Genomic DNA, 20,924 nt, shown 5'->3' on the forward strand with positions numbered 1-20,924 from the left:
CATGTCCCCACGACTCAACATTTGCCATCTGAAATGGATAACTAGAATAAAAGCTTAACAGTAAAATAAGAAACAAATGGCACAAGGTAGAAAAAAGCCAAGCAGCTACACAAACAGCTATGAATTAAAAAGTTTACCACCATAGCCTGTGCAAATCAGATAAACTATAACCATTCAACTAGATTAATGGTAGTTTTTTCAATTTACTTGATTAAAACTAGCAGACATGAGTCATATTGATATTTACTGGGTGAAAAAAAGGCAGTCCTCAGGCCTGGGTCCCAGCTGGGTTCACAAATTACAGACGTTTCCAGGAGGGTTCGTCGTGCGTCTTACCAGAACATACAGTTCAGCCACTAAATGTAAACTCCACTGGTAGAGATGACTCCTTCCAATATTTCAAGTCTCTGGGTGGTATGCAGCTATTCCTGGTAGCAGTGAATTCCCTTTTCCTAGCAATCAGTGACCGCATTTACAGCGGCAGTTTTATCTGTAGTGTTTTGCACTCTCAAAACCAAAACTCTAAAACCTGTTTCCATCAAAAGGCTGGAATAGCCATAAGGCAGTCCCTAATGCATAATTAGTACAATGTAAAATGTCTGAGACTAAATTCTCAGCCGATATAAAATAGGTATTTACTGAGATATTTTGTCCATTTATAGAAGCAAAGGATCTGGAACATCACACCAATTTCTTCTTGTTTGACTGAAGCTACTCACTTTCAGCTCTGTCAACTACCTTCAAATATTTTGATTAAGGTTTTTCTAAGTGTGGAGGAACGGATGGGTGAGGGAGCTGAGTAAATTATGGATTGTCATTTGGTTTCTGCCAACTTAAATCTGGTTCAGTTCACATGGAGGAGGTTGTTTTGATGGTTTCCTAACAGCCCTTCATAAGCTTTAGAAAAGAACCATTCATTTTTTCACTCCTGATTCTTCTTCTTCAAGACAGGGTCTGCGCTGGAGGGCGAGAAGCCATATACTGTATCTCAGGACTACACACCTAAAACCAGGACTGCATCGGAACGCCAAGTGGCATTCCACTTTTCTCTTCGTGTTGCCCAGGCAAACCACATCCGCCAAATGAACCTAAGAAAAGTGATGGCATATTTAGCTCATAGCCACTCTGCAATCAAGATGCAGTTGATATGCAAATGTGCCATGGTTACATTTACGTACACAGTTCTGCATACTGTTGTTATGCGAGTGAACTGTGCAGTAATCCTTGAGGACTCAAATAAAGAGAACCCAAGCGTACCTCCACACTCACCTGCCACAGTCCTGCCAGAGCTTATGCAGGTTAAGTATGGTGTAACTACTAAATGTAGAGCAGTTTCCCTGATTTAAATGATGCCACTAGCACTGGGCATAATAAACAGTATGAAGCTCCTCTGTATTTAGGGTCTGCTGAGTGGTCCTATCAGGGAAAATCCTCGAGCTTTCTTCTTCTACTAGGGAAGGAGCTAAGAGATACATTTAAGAACACAGTATTAAAAAAAAGGAAAAGCCTACACACCAGCTTGTGAGTGAGTGCAAATTTCCTCCACTGATTAAAGCAGGTCTACCACGTCAGCACCACTGAGTCAGAGCACCAGATTAATTCTAGAAATGTTCTGTGTAACAGCCAGCAGCAAGGAGGAAGGTCACAGCCAAAGTCACTGTGTCACTCCTTCATGACAGGGCTCTTAAATAAACCATGAGGATCATTTGTATCTGTTCTTAAGATATACTTCCTTTCTGTTCACCTCCAAGCCTGCTGGACAGGGTGTGGGGGAGGGAAGGCATTCATTAATAGAGGTGGAAATTTGAATTTGTCAGCCAGCTGTATCAAAACCAAAAATGAGGTGTAGTTTTTATACCTGGACCCTTTGCTCCTGTAATCCTGCAGTGAAACGAGCACCCACCAAGCTCACACTGCATCCTTAAAAGATTGCTCTGCGCACCCTGTCAAAGGTAATGAAGGGTAGAAACTCTGTCCTTTTTCCAGAGAGGACATAATTCTCTGTACAGGTGCAGAGAAGCCCAGTAACACCAGCCAGGAAGCTTGAGAGACACAGGAGGAGGAAAGGGGCACCGATGAAGATACCTGCCCCTCTAGCACCTCTCCTGGACAAAGCAGTCCCATCAGGTAGCCCGTCAAAGACCCTCCCATGGAAATGTGAGACACAAGGGAGCAGACAGCCTCCCCTTTGCCCCTCTCTGACACACAGACTTTTCTAAACCTGCAGCCAGGAGCCTCCGTGCTAAGCATGCCTAAAGCCCTTTCCACCCAAAATCACCCTTATGTGGCCAGGATCCAAATGAGACCCACTGTCTGGAAGCCCTTCCACCCTTCAAAAACCATGAGTGTGTTTTATGACACCAGCCACTGCTTTTTATCATTAGAATTCTAATTTCTTTTTCAAACATTTGCTTTAGGTTTTAAGCTTTTTGAGACTTGCATTTTGTTTGGGTTTTTTTTCACAAGTAGGTGCTAAAATCTTTGTGTTTCTCAGGGATTTCCCTCGTAACTACAACATGGAGGGTGCTGGGGTTTTGGGACAAACCCAATTATTTTGAAAGTTCCAACAAGACACATGAGTTTATAATCAATGATGATATCAAATGTACGTATTAAACAGCCTATGAACATTTACCTCACAGGGTTACACATATACACTCCAAGAATGATTTCACATAACCAGTGACTCTAAACAAATCATAAACTACTCATCACCAGTTATTAACAAGAGGGACTCTGAGCGGCAGTGAACAAGCTATTCATCACACATACTCACTACAAATCTTACAGGAGTTACCTATCCAATATCGTAAAGGAGAAATTTGCCTATGTATACATGTAAGCATACCAAACACTATGCATAAATGGAAGTTAAACTAGATGACTGAAAAGTTACAGAAATGTTCCTATCTCCAAAGACATGCTTTTCTTGTGGTGCATGTGACAGCTAATATTTGAAGGAGTGAAATGAATGATGATACTACTACTGACCTGTTTCAGTACCTTTTTGCTGGTCTTGGTTTTGCTAATGTGTGTGACAGCCCATGCCCCAAAAGTCAAGAGCAGGATGTAGAGAAATAACACAGACTATGCAAGTCTCATCAGCAGGAGAAACTCAGACTAGAAGAGTTATGAGTTCTCACATACTGCCAGACTGATGCACACCATAGCTGCTAGAAAATACCTTCTGGCCCACACCAAAGTGCCCTTTGCGGGGAAGCCCAGGCACAAGGGGAAGGACGGCATGCAAGTCTTATCTTTACATGAAACAGGACTTGGCTGAGGTGCACACCCGGAGCTATGAGGCAGAAAGCATTCTCAAGCTCCTGAGGGTCAACATGGCCTTCTTTATACTAAGTACTATCAAGAACATGGCTGTCTGAATATATAAGTATCAAGAAAAAAAAAAAAACAACCCACAAAATTTTACTATTCCAGAATGCAGACAGACATAAAAAAGCAAATCAACTCCTTTTGTGGGTGATCAAAAGTCCAGGAGTTCAACAAAGATGGTACAGTTGGACATATTACGACTGAGGACCATAAGAAATTACCGATAGAAGCTGTATCAGGATTTTAGCTGATTAGCAGTATATACAGTTTTAATACAAAAAACAGAAATCCATTCCAGTGAATGGATAAGGCACTTTGGTCCTAAACACAGTATTACGTAACTAACTGAAATGATTAATAATATTACTAATTTTATTTCTTCTTGTTACACAACAAGCAATAACAAATATTTTATCAATAAAAATGCAGGTGGATAAGAAAGATCGCGAGGTTTTGTTTTGGTTTTTTTAAGGAATGCATTTTCATTTTATTGAAGGTAAAAAAAGAAATTATTCCCCAGTTTTCTGTGAGTGGAGACTTCGTTAATTTTACTACTAGCAAGCCCTGTGATTTTCTGTAGGCAAATTTCACAAGCAGCAATGTGAATTCACACAGAGTGGGCAGTATGAGCCTGTCAGTTCATAAAAATAAGTTCTGCTCTGTTTTTATGATGGTTCCTATAAACTCCACAAAGTTGGACTGACAGCATGTGCTTAATAGTTAGACTAGCTGACTAGTAATCAGGAGTTGTGCATTCTTGAGTCTCTTACTAACTCATTACATGAATGCGATAACATCATATGGCTTTCCCATACAGCAGTCTCTCTGACTTCAGGATGACTCTCCACCATCAGTGACCTATAAAGAGGATTCTGAGGCTGTCAGATGGGGTTTATGGTGCTCTTTGAGGCTTCTAGGTGAAAGGTGCTGCCATCAATGTTTTTCAACTGTAGGTCCTCAAAATGCAGTGCTCACATCAGTATGTGCTCTATTGCTCAAATCAATAAAAATTAATAATTAAAGGAAGTTCATTTATATATATACAAATATTTTCGTGACAAATATTGGGGTTCTGTTAATATCGATCTTTAGGGTCTTGCCATGAACCAAAGAACAGATTTGAGGATAGAGCAGTGAAACCCAGATGTTGTGGCTCTTAGCTCTATACCTTATTCACGTGACCACCCTGCCCCCCTGAAAATGACGTATTTTATTCATCTGTGAAGAAAACCCTGAAAATATATACATTCATTTTCCAGTAGATCCTGCAACTATACCTTCTGTGTGCATGATCCCTAAAGACAGTGGGTAAAGACAAGAAGGTATGTCGCAATAATACCAAAAATGAAGAAGCCTATTTAGCATCTTTTAACGCCAGCCTCATTTCAGAATCTCAAAGCTTGGTATTTTCACAAAAGAGCTTTGAGGAGTCTGTGAGCTTTTTGTCCTGTGAATCTGATATTAGCAAAGATTTATAGCAAGGATAAGACAATATTATGCAAAGCAAAGCCAATTGTTATTAGCCTCTCAATCTTTTCTTTATTCATGAAACAATTCTGTGGTTAAAGCAAAAAGCAAATGCTTTCCAGAGCAGTCTATTCAATTTTAACTCTAAGTGCCATTCATCACAGAGTTAGTTGCTTCCTTGCTATGCCTGCAGCAAGTTCCAATTCAAGTACATTAAGCAATTGGCCTTTTGATAATGCAATGAATTGATGGCACTGCAACTTTATTATAGCTGGATTGCTTATCAAATAACACTTGTGGAAGTCTTTATCTTCAAATAGGAAGTAAGAGTAAGGTAGAAGTAGGAGTAAAGGGAATTCACAGGAATTAAGTGTTGTATTCTACACAAAACTTTTTGAAGTTTGTTCGTTTGGGTTTTTTTAAGCTCTGCCTAGGACACCTATGTTCAACATTTATGGCATACAGGCTTTTAAAAATGACTTTTTAATAATGCTGTAAAAGGACAGAGGAGAAAAGCTGGAGAGCTGGTTTTGTACGATGAGACTGCATTGTAAATTCATCAGGAAAGGAACAGTACACATCGGTACACATTGTTGCAGTTTTGGCACTGTGCATCCCTGATTTTAATTGGGACCCCCAGGCACTGCGAAGTTAAAAAAAAAAAGAGCAGCTCTAGTAATATTGAAAAACGATCCAAATCTGGAAATCTCGGCTATCAACTCAGAAGAACATTCTGGCCTAAATCTTTGGGCAGGTGTTCTTTTGTTTTGTTGGGGTGAGGGTGGGGGGTGGGGGTGGTTTTTTTGTTGTTTTTTTTTAATTTCCACAGCAAGTTGACATTTTTGTGAAAATATATTTAGCTCCAAATCCAGTTTTCTATTGAAAAATAGATTAAAACACAAAATTCAGCTAGCCCTACCCCTACCTTGCTATTAATAACAAAGGAAGAATATTAAATGTAGAAGACTGAAATCTCAACAGAAGTTGTAGGACTAAAAGACATGTCTATAAGCCACCTTTAAAAGAATAGAGGCAACTTAAAAGTATATTTGTGGCAATTCTCAAAATGTGCAAAATTCACATAAGATACATAGGACTATGGATATGATGTCATCAGTAGCTTTGATCTGTCCTTAAGCTTCTCTATACTGGCCATAAGCAATAGCTTAAACAACATAATGTAGCTAACTACAAGAGGGAATTCGTACATCCATGGGAAGAGAACAGTTTTTAAATGCAAACTCTACCTTTTTATTACTCTGTTTCAAATCAAATTCTGCATGGAGAGTAAACAATTTTTTTTTTTTTTTAAAAGAAGTTAACCTTTGCAGTTTGGAAGATCTACTTTCAATGTAAATGGTTGTTTCCAAGTTGAGTGCCTGCTTGGCCACTTGACTAGTCAAGCATCTAAAAAGAGGGAAAGTCAAAAGCAAGATAGCAGCACTAAGAGATTTTCTATAAATATAAAAAAATTATATGTTGTGCAGATCTGTGTGATATTAATTCACGGGGATTCTAATTACCAAAGTAATGCTGGGCCTTTTAATAAAAATATCTATTCTAAGCATCACCTTTTATCTCCTAATTGATCCTAAGCATTTAAGAGCTATTTTGTTGCATGAGAAGACTAAAACTTTCCCTTTACAACTCATTATAAACTACAATTTCTTGTTGGTATAAAGGAAGTCCTCACTCACCCAGTTTGCTTTTGTATTGCACCAGAATTGCCTCTCTCCAGTTGCCACAAAGGAAAATAAGAACTGTCATCCTAATATAGGTCAATGTCTAAATCTATCCAAAATCCCTCTTCAAAGGTAGTCAATAGCAGATGTCCACATGTATAAAACTACCCTAATGGCTATTTATGCCATAAAACACTATTTTTGAGCCCACACAAATCAATTTATCTCCAGTCAAGATGTAACACTGAAGAAGAATGAGGTATGGTGTGTCTCCAGATTTCACCTTACTGAGCATTAACATGAAACTACAACATCTGTATACACAGCAGGCTCACTGAGTGGCCTGAAACCTGCATACATGCAGCCATTTCTATTACCCTTTCCCCCCACTTTTCCTCAGCCACTCTCTCATTTGTCTTGTCCAGCTGTGGCATTGCTGGACAAGCTGGACAGGCTTTAGAACATCATTTTTAAACAGCATCTAGCACAACAGAGCACAAACTGGATGTTGAGCCTAGAGGCTTCAGTCAACCCTAAAATGAGTCACGTGCATGTTTTGTAAAACTGACTTAAGAGAAGAAAACTTATTTATTTCCTTTTCCCTTTCTCTCTGCAACATGCTCTTATTTTCTCCCCACAAAGTGTATGGAAGTTAAAAAAACAAAAAAAAATTCATCTTGTCTAGTACATACATGAAAAACGACATTTTAAAATTCTTTTCTTTGAAACATTTAAAAGTTAACTTATTAAAAAATTTCAGTATCTGAGGAAGAAAAAATAAAAACCAGACTTAGCCTGACAAGTTTTCAAGAGTGGAAGAGTGAAAATAGCACATACTGGTCTGTGCACCACATGGCTCCCAACAGGTCATTCCCTACAAGCAAACACTGAGTTTACTTAGCAACAACTCATCTCTAGTTTTCAGAAGGAGATGAGCACAGCGGAGGGGGTTCAGTTCATAGGTGACAGATGAGCTTTTCATAGAGTTAGGAGCTGAAAATCCCAGCCCTGTACCCAATCCTCTTAAACGTGCGCAGACTTTCCCTAGACAGCTTAATTTAGATGGGTTCCCTACAACAGGTAGGCAATCATGGAAAAAGCAAACAACGTTTGGAGATAAAGAATCCGTGTCCCTCAAAAAAGGCTGAAATGTTTTCCCAGCCCATTCCTTCAGCTGCCCATCTGTTATCACACGCTGTATGTCAAACTTGATCTCAGAACCATCCGCACAAAAGGACATGACAGGCTCAAGTGGGTGACACGAATAAGGAGTGACATTTGCAACATTAATAGTGCAAGCTGGAGAGATTAATCAGCGGCTCCGACCCCTGCCACTCTACCCAGTAACTATTTCCATGCCAAAAAGAAGTGGTCTACCCCTCTATTACCTTATTACTCCGGATTGTGGAAGTAATGTTTTTGCAGCTGTGATAGATGGAGGAAGAGGCAGAGTAGTGTAGAGATATGTACATGAAGGTAGGCTTGTTTGTCTAAAGGCTTCTTAATTTTCTGCCACATTTTGGTCCAACAGAATATACTACCCCTCCCTCCAGACTCTGCCTATTACTGCACAGGCCATTAATATTGCAATTACATACGGTATTCTGTCTAGATCAGTACAATAAAATATCACTTAAAGACTTCTAGTTTAGCAGTCACCTCTCTCCAACACATCAGGACTGTTTGTCAGGTAAATATTTCATTTGATACATCCCAAAGCAGGAAATTAATAGACCATCCGCATACCCATCATCCATTCACTGTGCCAAATTCCTCTTCGTACGCCCCCTTTCAAAGCCAATGCAATCTGATTACAAGCATATCATGACAGTTTATCCCCAAAATAGGTTGAATAACAATTCCTCTTCTCTTCCCAAAGTCTGTGCCATGACATAATTTGGATTGGAGGCAATAAGCCCATTACAAAATTACACATCAAAACCCTAAACAGAAGTCAATGCATGTTTTAGTAAAAGGCAAGGGCCAGGTTCTGCCATTCTGCTCTGGATGCATAATGCCCCACGCTGAGTGAAGCCCCCTTTATAGTGTTAGGACTAGACAAATATTAAGGTGCCAGAGAGCCTGCATGAGAGGAACTCAGTCTGACTCAAAGCCAAAGCATATTAGAAACGTAACAAGTGATTTCCATGGTCATTTTCTGGAAAGAGTGACTAGCTTTGAAATTTCAGAGCATTTTGCAATACAATCCAATCAACCCCAAATTAAGTAATTCATCTGAAATGTCAAAAAATCTACTGCCCAACAGAAAAATGAGTTAAACATTCAAACACATGCACTTTTCCTTTTCTTCTTGCCTAAAACCTCTTCTCCCCTTGGTCTCGATTTGCTCTCTTTTCATTTCATCCTTCTGCCATCCAGTATTAGCTAATGAGATACACAAGGCTTTCAAATCTTTGAGACTGCTATTTTCTTTCTAAAAAGTTTTAATGAAAAAAGTTTGCAGGCACTACAATTAAATCAATATAATGTAGGATCACTTGTGATTTTCAACAAGCTGCGAGCCTTTTTTCTCATCACTTTTTCTCCCGTTCTCCAATTAAAAAAAAAGTATTTTTTAGATCAATCTGCAGAAATACATTTTGTTTTGGAATTCACGCATGTGTTCTTTAAAAATCAGTCAGCTGAATCAAATTCATATCTGCATGACAACGAACGATTACACAGTTATTGAAGAGGAGTTCATTTTCTCTAATCATTCTGTATACTGAAAAGGAAAAAAATACAAAAAATGTCTTTTACTCTAACAGAGAGATTTTAAAAAAAAAAGAAAAGAAATATACTCTGAAAAAAAATGTGCAGAATATTAATAGAGTCTCCATCATCATCTTAAAAGGTTTTAACAATCCCTAGGGTTGCATTCTCACGCTGCGGTTCTGGATACCTTAATGTAAAATTAACATTGGTACAATATTATCTTGCTGTTCCTCATTCATTTCTCTACTAACTTGGCTTTCTTATAGCACTTTCAGACACAAATTTAAGAAGAACATTTGACTGCTGAACTACTTAGCTGTCTCTGTAACTTGGCACATCTTGCCCTTCAGATAGGAGCATATCTACAAACTGTGGCAAAAACTGCTTATGAAGTACAGAGTCCATCAGTAAGATGATGAACAGACTTTATGGCCTTCTGAAAAGACTTCTTATATATAAATTAGCTGCAAATAGTCTCATTCTTTGTAGAAGCAGCGAGCACCACTGTGAATTCTAATGAACTTTTTGCCTTGCAAATACACAGCTTGATAGGACACAGTTACATTTATCAAATTGAAAGAATTGCCTCTCAATTACTTTCCTCCCCTCTGGTCGTTATACTACAGGAAAAGCTAATGCCTGCTCTATCTCAGTGGTTGTTTCTAGAGCACCAAAATATCCACTCTGATTTATCACATCTTTAAATAAAATTTTCCTCCATCTTTCTAATCTTTCCTCACGCAGAAGCCTCATCATTTTTGCCACCAGCCTGTGGAATCCTCTTCTCTCTGCTCTACTTTTTACATCACAGAGTTACCATGAAATGCAATACTCACAGGGCAGGAGGCCCATCATTTCCCAGAAGTGCTCTTCAATCTTTTGAATATTATGTCCCATCATCCATTTGCTTTCTGACTACCTTTGCACACTAAGCCAAGCTTGTCCTTGCAGGAATTCTGTCCAGAGTCAACATCCCCATGCAAAAGGGGACAAAAGGCAAGGCACCAGTTAAGAGGCCTTTAACCTATGAACTACTTCCAAGATATATACTGTTACGAGATATATACAGCTCTAATGCCAACCTGAAAAGGCTATTTCACCCCATTTATTGGTATCAATATGTGGCAAAAGCCCGGCTAGGCACTGGCACAATGTATCCTTGATATTAGGTGTCTGTGAAAGCCTAGAGCATTCATTAAAAAGTATTTGCTAGCTAGTGATTTGAAAAAGTCCTTGCAAAAGTGACTTCATTATTTCTGCCAGTGTAAGCGGACATCCAGGTGGTTTTGATCCTTATTGCCCCCATTATATACCAGTTATTGCCACTGCACTCTAGAAGAAATTACACTGCACACATCTGAAGAATATTAATAGTCTGTATCTCAGACTGATACATACATAATGCAACCATTTTGTACCAGAACTAGCTTATCATGGACTGAGCTGTTTAGAAAACAAGAATACTGACTCAAGAAAGAAAAACAAAAAAGAAAATTAAGGCTTCAGGAGTTTACTTATAATGCCAACAAGGAATGAAATCGAGTTCTCTTCAATGTGTTGTGAAAGCAAAATGGCAACCTAGTGCAGATGCTTGAACTTGAGTTTCTTGTATGTCAGCTGAGTAACTTAACCACCCAGCCAGTATTCTCCAACTTACCTTTTTTTTTTCCTGACAGAAGTTCAATTTTAACCAGTGTGATTCTGGAAAACAGTTCCGTATCATTTAATAGAAATTTTCAAGTACTCCATCAGTCTAGTCAGAGGCGATAAACTAGAAACAGGCTGTAGCTGAAGTGGGAGGAAAATTTTGAAAACAACATTGTGTGTTGTTTCTGCTGCTGCGAGGTTGTTCTGAATGATGGTGGAGTACTGCAAAATGATAAACATACATTCACGCATACCACAGACTCAGGGCAAAGGCAAAGGTGTTAATAATGACATTTGCAAGAATTCAGGAACAGGGAAGAGTCTGTGCTATCCTAGAACAGGATGCAACTGAAACTTAAAAAATGCTATAAATCTCTTGCACTATAAATGTCTAGAAGCAATATAAGGATGTTAATTTTGAAGATCATGGGCAGTCTGCCTCTCCTTGATTTGCTAACTTTTGGAGGAAGATCTATTAAGACGCAATACATCACATCCACTCCTTCCTGCCAAAGGCAGACACTGAGAAGTGCTGCACACTGCAATATCTGTTCATCTTTGTAAAACCACTGGAGGAACCACAGTTAAATAACATTAAAGCAGATTAACTGCAGCAAAAATTACAATGGACCAAAGCTGAAAGTCCCAATTGGTCAAGCCAAAGGCTGTACGAGACTTCATTGCTCAAGGCAGTGGGAGAATCAAGGTCTCAGATATGGAATATGGAAATACCCCGCCATGAGCACTACATGCACAGTTCCTTTTTGTATCCATCATCTTGAAATACAGTACTCACAAAACTGTATCATCTCCTCACTACTTGCCAGTGATAATGCAGTATGGCTCATTATAAATAGCTTTTGATATAAGCATAAAGAATAGGGGGGGTGGGGTAGGAGATTCCACTCTTTGCACCTATCTAACTACTTATTTTTGCATTCAAGATAGTTTCCAGGATAGAAAAGAATATTTGCAAATGTGCAGAGAGGCAGCTAACAAACCTGTAGCAATTTCCAGACTACTTCTTCAGCGAAACTCTTCAGGAAACATCTGGTGACTTGCTGTTGTTGAGGGTTAACTTCTGCAGTCTGCTATATGCTTTTTGCCTCTGCCAGCTCCGTCAGCCTTTGCTGGTTGCTTTCTGACTTAGGAGTACCCATAGCTTTTGACTACAACAGACTGCTGATCAAAGACTGCCAAGCACCTATTGCTACCACTGCTTGACAGGAGCTATATGACCAATAGGCAAAGCACTGCTAACAGTGTCCCAGCAGTTGTTGCAGCAGGAGTGCAAAGGAGCCCAGAACCTCTGCTGAGGACTGTGCACTAACAGTGGTGATGTGCCATGTGGTCTCCAACACTGGCTGGAGCAAGTGGCCTTGGCACACCAGGGGCCTTGACCCAAACAGCACTACTGAGCAAGGATGCCACTGTTCAGGTCTCAGGCTGCAAGAAGTGACTGGTGAGGTTGGGAACAGTGGTTTCCTCCCCTGTGGAAGTATGCTGTGGTTGTGGCACTCAACTGCCAGGTGAAGGAGATATAAGAAGAGGTGAGCATGCACACCATCAGGGAGGATGAACAGGAGATCAATTTGGCCTTTGCAGAGACCTTGTAGAGCTAAGAATCCAAGACCTGTATTGCAAGGCAGGAGGGAAATCTAGAGACTACCTCAAGGGATCAAAACACCCAAGATGGGGGAAGACTGAAATTTGTCATTTCTAGTAAGACAACTGGGGCTTCTTCTCCACTTCTAGTTCTGGAAACAGGGGAGAAAGGTCACCTTGCATCAGGGGAGGTATCAAAGCCAGCTAAGCTTCAACCAAGTGTCTGTATAAAGAAGAAAATGGGAGTGATCGCTGTTGGAGACTACTTCCCGCAAGGGAGAGAGGAATCCTTCTGTTGGTTTGATCTGTTGTCTCAGGTTTGCTGCTTATCTGGGACGTGGTAAAGAAATTGTTGAGTTTTTTCGAGCCTTCAGGCTATTAACCTCCACTACTTATCCATGTGAGCATCATAAACAAACTGAAGGAACTAAAGCTCCACATGCAGTCACAGAACTGCGGCGCGGTTGGAGTAACAGGCATGGTAGGATGGCTTGCACAACTGGCATGCTGTGATGGACAGGTATATGCACTCTTCAGGAAAGGTAGGCAGGGAAGAAAAGAGCAGGGTTGGCCCTCTATTTGAAGGAGCAGATCAAATGGCAACATGGCTGGACTCGGCTGAGGGATCTGGGGTTGTTCAGTCTAGAAAAGAGGAGGCTGAGGGGAGACCTTATCGCTCTCTACAACTACCTGAAAGGGGGTTGTAGTGAGGTGGGTGTTGGTCTCTTCTGTCAGGTGTCTGGAGATAGGACAAGAGGAAATGGCCTCAAGTTGAGGCAAGGGAGATTTAGGTTAGATATTAGGAAAAATTTTTTTACTGAGAGGGTTGTCAAACATTGGAATGGGCTGCCCAGGGAAGTGGTTGAGTCACCATCCCTGGAGGTATTCAAAAAGCGAGTGGACAGGGTACTCCAGGGCATGGTTTAGGGGGCATGGTTAATGGTTGGACTTGATGATCTTGAAGGTCTTTTCCAACCGAAATGATTCTATGATTCTATGATATTTCTGGGTGGTGTCATGGATAACCTCTTGATTTGAGCACTAGAGGGCCAACCAGGGGTGAAGACCTTTTTCTCCCTGAGGACAGCCAGGCAGCAGAACAGAGGGTTTGTGCAGGATCCATCCTTGGAGATTTTCCAGACCCATCTGGATACATCCCCAAGCAACCTGGTCTGAGCTCATTGCTGAGCCTGTCTTGAGCAGGAGATTGGAGTAAGGACCTCCTGAGGGCCCTTCCAACCTGAGGGACTCTGAAACTCTGGGGAAAAAAATCCTCTAATTCAGTGGCAATCACAGATCTGCCTGCAAGGAAAAGGTGGCAGTCAGAGGTAGATAAATTTATCCATGTGCATAGAATTACAGACATTTTTTCCTTCTTAGTAAAAATCACATGCATTTACACGAGACAGAGGTGTTAAAGAGGCTTATATTTAAGACAAATAAGCACAAAAGTAAACTCCAGATAATCTACCATTAACTAAACTAGGATCACACTCCTACGCTTAAGTTATTCCACAAAAAAGTTCCCTAATAAATGTACGACATGCCTTATGAGATATAAGGCTCAGGTTCACAGTCCTGATTCCACAGCCTGTGTTAATTTATTTTTATTTATATATATATATATATATCTATATATATATGCCTGTAGAACTGAGCAGGGCAAAGCAGGGCTGGAGTCACATCGCCTAACACTGGCCATCTAAATAGATGTTTACTCTTTTCTCCAAGGTTTTCGCCTTAAGCTCCCTCACAGTCCCTTGCCGAAGAGTCACCTTCCACTAAATCTCCCCTTGGTAGACAAATACAATTAGGCAAGATGAATTCCACCCTTAACAAGACCTGTTAACAAAATCAACTAAGCACTTAAAGCCAAACACTAGAGTGAAAACAACTGTCCCTAATAATACTAAACAGGCTGTAACTGAACTCATAGCAAGTACATGGTAAGCAATAATTCTTCCAGTTCCTCTCATTTATTCCTCAGGGTCTCCCAGCGTGACTTCCTGTTTTAGACCTGTCTTGCTTAGACTGTTAATTCTCTTCAGGGCTGGGCACTGTTCATATTACTTACCTAACTCAGGACTTGCGCCACAGTTTAATCTCAAACACTTGCATTACTTGCATATAACTCCACCCTGAAAGCCACTCTACCTTTCAGCAATTATCTCTGTGAGATAATTAACTCAGTACATACACCGAGTTAACTGAAGACAGAGAGAAGACATCTGAAGTGTGAGACAGGCTGTGCACAGAAAAGTTGAGACTGTGAGAGTAACCAAAGACAGTATTTCTAAGACAGGCAGGCTTTCATGGTAGTCTCTCAGCTCAGTCCCAACTCCAGCCTTAGCTCCATCCCCACACCTCAGCACCCCAGCCTTCATTTGCATCTCTGTTTCATGATTCTGATGTAAAATATCCTTTTATTTGGAGGTTTATTTTGCAACCAGGATCCAGCACAAGGCCAGAATGAGGGCCTAAGATACAACTTTTCTGACTGAGAATCTTGGCATTTGAGTTGTCATGTACATGGTACAGGAGCTCACGTCCTCACAGTTGTCCTGTCCAGTCCTAATTATAGCCCATGGGAGGTGGGGGCCAGGGGGAGGACAGAAAGAAAAGGATGAGAAGAGACCTCCAGTCTCTAAAAGCCTAGCCTAAGAGAGCTGGTTGTACACGTTTAATGTGAATTAGGCATTTAGCGATCACCTCAAAAGCCTAAATAAGAAATGCTGCTTAAACTGAAATCAGTGGAAATTTTTTATAAGATCCAGAATTTCACCCTGCCTATTTATTTCCTTCTCTGTAAAGGCACATAAACAGGCTCTTGTCAAAAACCTATGCAGAAGTTTTGCTGTCCTGCCTTTGCCTGCCCTGCTACACTCCACACACACACACACACACAGAGTGACTGACCGTATGTGAATTATCAGACTGTGGAGTCGCTCAAATGTGACGACTGTTTCCCATAACAAGCTCCTGAAATAAAGAAAGTTCGTCAGCTCTCCAGCATTTATCACGGTACCTTTCTATAGGGTAAGAAAAGAGTCTGAACTCTGAATGCTTTTATAAAGGCTAGAACAGCATATGTTGCATTTTTCAAGATAGAAGATGCAACTCCTAACAAGTTGAATGCTGACTGTTAGATGCCCTTGTGCAGGGGGAAAAAATGAACAAAGTCTTTTAAGCCCGTTGTGAAGTTTCAGTGAGGGTTTGACTGATGACCCTTAACATTTTAAAAATCCTTCTTTAAAATATGAAGGAAGTCTACTATTTCTTTCCATAAATAACACCTTTCAAAGTTTTATTCATGCCTGGAATGGATTCAGTATTTTAAGTGAAGTAAACATTGTTTCATAATCTGAGGAGTGCCAAACAACAAAATATTTCCCCTCTAATTTATTTCTGTTACATAACATTGTAAACTAATGTAACAGGCAAGTAAGTGGAAAACATCAGGCAGACTAATTTTTATGACATCTTACTAGATTAGCAGTAGATACAGGTCATTTAAAAATACATGTTTGAATATGAGATAAGGAAAGATTAATTAAATCATTTTAATTATTAAAAAGGAACAAAAAATAGTGGTAAAAAGTGACCTATCAAATTTAATAAACTCTTGAGCTAAAGTTTAGAGATATTCCGAACTAGCACTAAAAGTGAACCTCAAGTCATTTGACAAAGCTCCCACACATCTGCAAACCTGCTGCTGATTATCCCCAAACTAACAAATAGGAGGACTGGAATGTTAAACATATCAAACAAAGCAAAGGGGAAATAAGACTTTCAGGCAAGGTCATGCTACCTAAACCGCAATACTTCCTTGCAAATGCATTCTTCCAGAAACGGCCAACATAACTTCCCTTCTGCAAGGTCTGTAGCTTATTATTCTCTGTGATGATTCACACTGTACGATAACATTCCTATTTGAAAAACAGAACCAGTGCAACTTTAAAACAAGTACATATTTCCATTCAGGACACTGTAAGTTTAAGTTGATGAGCTGTTTGATCCTTTGAAGACCTATATAGTCACTCTATTCAATGATATACCCAGTTGCCTAGGTTGTTTTTCCCCTTTTATTACAGCTGTATCCTTTGGATAGGATACTGCCATCATACCACTGAATCCTTACAAGACTCTCCACGTGGCCTGTGGTATATGTTAAGTCAAAAAGCAGGTAATAAAAAATATTACTGGAACTATTCAGCAGCACTGGCAAAGTTTCAAGCCTAAGGTTTCCGAACAGTACAGCTTGGGAAGTGTTGATAAGACCCAGGCAGTAAACAGACGCTGAACAAACGTCTCAGGAATGGCAATGTGAAGTGACAATTCAAGCTAACTTACCACAATGAGATTATTTTATCTCTCTGTACTGCGAAAAATAATACGTCACCGCTGTTCTTAGTAAGTGACAGAATGAGGTGCTACAGTCCCATGCAAGAGTAAGTAGTTCACAGGGAGGGGAAAAATGCTACGTAGGACACAGTCTTTGCATGGGTTTCTTCCATTTCTCACCAAGGATAATTTTAATCAGTTAGAGGTTTTGAGTAGCCACCAAGCTGTATCCACACACTACAAAACAGGCTGTGTGCAGTCTACAAAGCGTGCTTTAGTGTAGCTTAGAAACAGTCAGTATGAAGGAAGACAGTGAACTTATTCAAAGGGCAAGAGGCAAAACAGCTTTATGGTATCTTCAGTCACAACCATTAGTTTCAGTCATGACTGCAAATGTGTAATGAGAACGTTTCTGAGAAGATGATCTCCCAGAAGCTTTCTCACCATGCACACGCTTGGTGTGCAAGGAAACTGCCGCATGATCTCTGCGCATTGATACAGTCACAGAGCTGCATTTAGACCTCAGCAATTATCTACTGTACAGTTCTCCTCCTAAAAGCTCTGCTTCAAAAACATCAGCTTTTAAAAATGAATCACTCCTAGCCGGAATAGTGTTTAATCAACATTCACTTATTTGCTTGGTCATTCTTTCACTTCGTGAGAAGGTGGTGGTTGTTATAATTGCATAAAAGGTATTCTTGGAGATGAAAGTTTCTTGCCTTTCCCAGAAAATTTTGTGCCAGTGTCCTCTCACACTAGCTTGGAAGAGCCCTGTTTTAAAATCCATGTCCAACATAGCCTGAAAACAGACAGTAATGCTATATATAATTTGGGATAAAATAATTTTCAAAAAACAGAATGAAAATATATATATATTAGCTAACAAGTTTTAAACCTTTGGAGCAGATAGAGCACATTGAGTCTCCATGGGTTAGCCAGCCAAGAGAATTCTGTGTTTCTCCTTGCATGGGAGGGTCCTCCTACAGACTTTTAAACACACCCACTAAGATAAGGTATATGATGCATCAAACCCATCTTTTTCTCATCTAGACTAGGCATCATAGCTTGGTACTGCTTGCATGATATGGATATGTTTGGGGAAAACCACTTAAGTCATCACACGGATTTCCTGTAAACCACTTAGCAGCCTCGACTGCAACCTGGACTGGTTTTTGTATCACGCAACAAAGCTGAACAGCCCTATAATCCACCCTTGCTTTTCCAGTATTGCCCACTCATTTCCTCCTTCCTTTCTTTGCCTAAAAATATGTATTCACACACAGATCACATTTCCTATTACTATTACTTTTCCAATATGACGTATCATTTTGATACTACAGTAACAGCAAAACATTTAAATAATATGTTTGTCCTGATACTGACCTAAGATGTCTCTATAGCATCTACAAGAAGGGCTGGAAGGAAGATCCAGGGAATTACAGGCCTGTCAGTCTGACCTTGGTGCCAGGGAAGGTTATGGAGCAGATCATCTTGAGTACCATCATGTGGCACGTACAGGACAACCAAGCAATCAGGCCCAGTCAGCACGGGTTTATGAAAGGCAGGTCCTGCTTGACTAACCTGATCTCCTTCTATGACAAGGTGACCTGCTTAGTGGATGAGGGAAAGGCTGTGGATGTTGTCTACCAGGACTTTACTAAAGCCTTTGATGCTGTTTCTCACAGCATTCTCCTGGAGAAACAGGCTGCTCATGGGTTGGACGGGCATACTCTTCGCTGGGTAAAAAACCAGCTGGACGGCCAGGCCCAAAGAGTTGTGGTGAATGGAGTCAAATCCAGTTGGCAGCTGGTCACAAGTGGTGTTCCCCAGGGCTCACTATTGGGGCCAGTTCTGTTTAATATCTTTATCGGTGATCTGGACGAGGGGATTGAGTGCACCCTCAGTAAGTTTGCAGATGACACCAAGTTGGGCAGGAGTGTTGATCTGCTTGAGGGTAGCAGACAGGCCCTACAGAGGGATCGGGACAGGCTGGATCAATGGGCCGAGGCCAATTGTATGAGGTTCAACAAGGCTCAGTGCTGGGTCCTGCACTTGGCTTGCAACAACCCCACGCAATGCTACAGGCTTGGGGAAGAGTGGCCGGAAAGCTGCCTGGCAGAAAAGGACCTGGGGGTGTAGGTCGACAGCCAGCTGAATATGAGCAGTGTGCCCAGGTGGCCAAGAAGGCCAATAGCATCCTGGCCTGTATCAGAAATAGTGTGGCCAGCAGGAGCAGGGAGGTGATTGTCCCCCTGAACTCAGCACTGGTGAGGCCGCAGCTCAAATACTGTGTTCAGTTTTGGGCCCCTCACTACGGGAAAGACATTGAGTTGCTGGAGCATGTCCAGAGGAGGGCAACGAAGCTGGTGGAGGGTCTAGAGAACAAGTCTTATGAGGAACGGCTGAGGGAACTGGGGTTGTTTAGTCTGGAGAAAAGGAGGCTGAAGGGAGACCTTATCGCTCTCTACAACTACCTGAAAGGAGGTTGTAGCGAAGTGGGTGTCGGTCTCTTCTCCCAAGTAACAAATGATAGGAACCAGCCTCAAGTTGCACCAGGAGAGGTTTAGATTGGGTATTAGGAAAAATTTATTCACAGAAAGGGTTGTCAAGCATTGGAACAGGCTGCCCAGGGAAGTGGTTGAGTCACCAGTCCTGGAAGTATTTAAAAGACGTGTAGATGTGGCACTTAGGGACATGGTTTAGTGGTGGACTTGGTGGTGCTAGGTTAACAGTTGGACTCGATGATCTTAAAAGGTCTTTTCCAACCTAAACAATTCTATGATTCTAAGAAGTTTGGTTGTTCAGCAAAGCCCGATTTGCAATTTTATTTCAGCCTCAATTTACACAGTGACAAGGGTGATGATCAGACACCTAAACAAACTTATGTCAGGACATTTGAAGTACCCTCAGCATCCAAAGCATCTGCAGTGGGCTGGCACACGAGACATACGGAAGACCCATGCCCTTTTGAAGCCAGAGGCCATGTGGTTTTGTGAAACAACATAGGATGTCTATGGGTCAGCAATTAAGTCCTCTGAGATTAAATTTGTGGGAGTTTAACTGACAGAGCTGGAAGACATGCTTCCAGACTTACTAATCCTTCTTCAGATCTGAGAGACAGCTAACACCTAATAACTATGATACCTATTTTTCTGATCAAATAAGAAGCTTTCTACTTTTCAGTGAGCTAAGCTCCAACTCCATTTCAGAAGAACACCAGTAAGCTATATTCATTCAAGAGAAATACTCCTCAGATGGGGAAACACTGCTGAACTGAAACACATTATTATTAAAAGCTGTATTACATAGTTACGGCTGTTCAAGTGCCTTCTTATTAACAATATTTGTTAGACATCTTTCTTACAGAAGAGTAATGCCTAACAGTATACTTAAACTAACTTCATTTGGTGTCTTTCTGTTCTCCCTTGATACAAATCTAGCAAGAATTGAAAGACTCCTCTGTGTATTCCTGACCAAAATACAGATGTCATTTATTAATCCACTGAAAATGCATGTCATTTCTGAACATTAATAGTTGTAGTTCAATGCAAAAATATTACATTTTTGTGTGTCCTATTGAGTTCATGCTTTCCTTAATGTTCTATGTCTGTTCCTCAAGCTGAAATCCTTCCACAGAGACAAACCCATCATATGCTCATAAAACCTGATGCTTGGGGTAGCACATACCTAATTCAGATTCAAAGCTTTTGCTGAATCTGCATGCATATGATGCTTTGAAGAAACATGCTCTCCTAATTACATCCTTTCAACAAACATCTGGAAGAGTAAGCAGGTGAATGCTGTAAAGTCTGCTCTTATTATAACAAAACAGTTTTCCAGATTGAGAATGGGCAGTTACCTATATGCAGACATCACAAAGTCTGCATCAGAAAAAGTCAGTCTTGCCTTTGCTTACCCTGTCTTCCCCATTTTCTGCAGCACATAGAACTTTACCAGTTGATTCACCAAGCAAGTCCCTCATCCACTCTCAATATATGGCAATCCAGATGTTAATCACAGCCCTACCAAAGTGTTATGCTAGAGGACAAGACGGTTTAATATGGTTTAGCTTGTGTTATTCCTGCTTCTGCTTCTCTCTCAACTTCTAACACCTCCTTTCAGGTGGAGAGACTG

The 20,924-nt window shown here is 40.6% G+C and overlaps 1 protein-coding gene across 8 annotated transcripts in view; it reads right to left on the reverse strand.

Annotated features, from left to right (window-relative positions):
* The window catches only part of PDE1C (phosphodiesterase 1C), a 334,278-nt gene that overhangs the window by 161,288 nt on the left and 152,066 nt on the right, over window positions 1-20,924 (reverse strand). For 2 of the 8 annotated variants that reach the window (XM_052796729.1, XM_052796737.1), the window contains one exon: window positions 15,366-15,428. The exons of the other annotated variants lie outside the window; for them this stretch is intronic. In XM_052796729.1, coding sequence (XP_052652689.1) covers window positions 15,366-15,428 — 63 coding nt within the window. The remainder of the gene's footprint in view (window positions 1-15,365; window positions 15,429-20,924) is intronic. 8 annotated transcript variants of the gene reach the window in all.

This window comes from Harpia harpyja, chromosome 1 (genome assembly GCF_026419915.1).
Source record: "Harpia harpyja isolate bHarHar1 chromosome 1, bHarHar1 primary haplotype, whole genome shotgun sequence".
NCBI lineage: Eukaryota > Metazoa > Chordata > Aves > Accipitriformes > Accipitridae > Harpia > Harpia harpyja.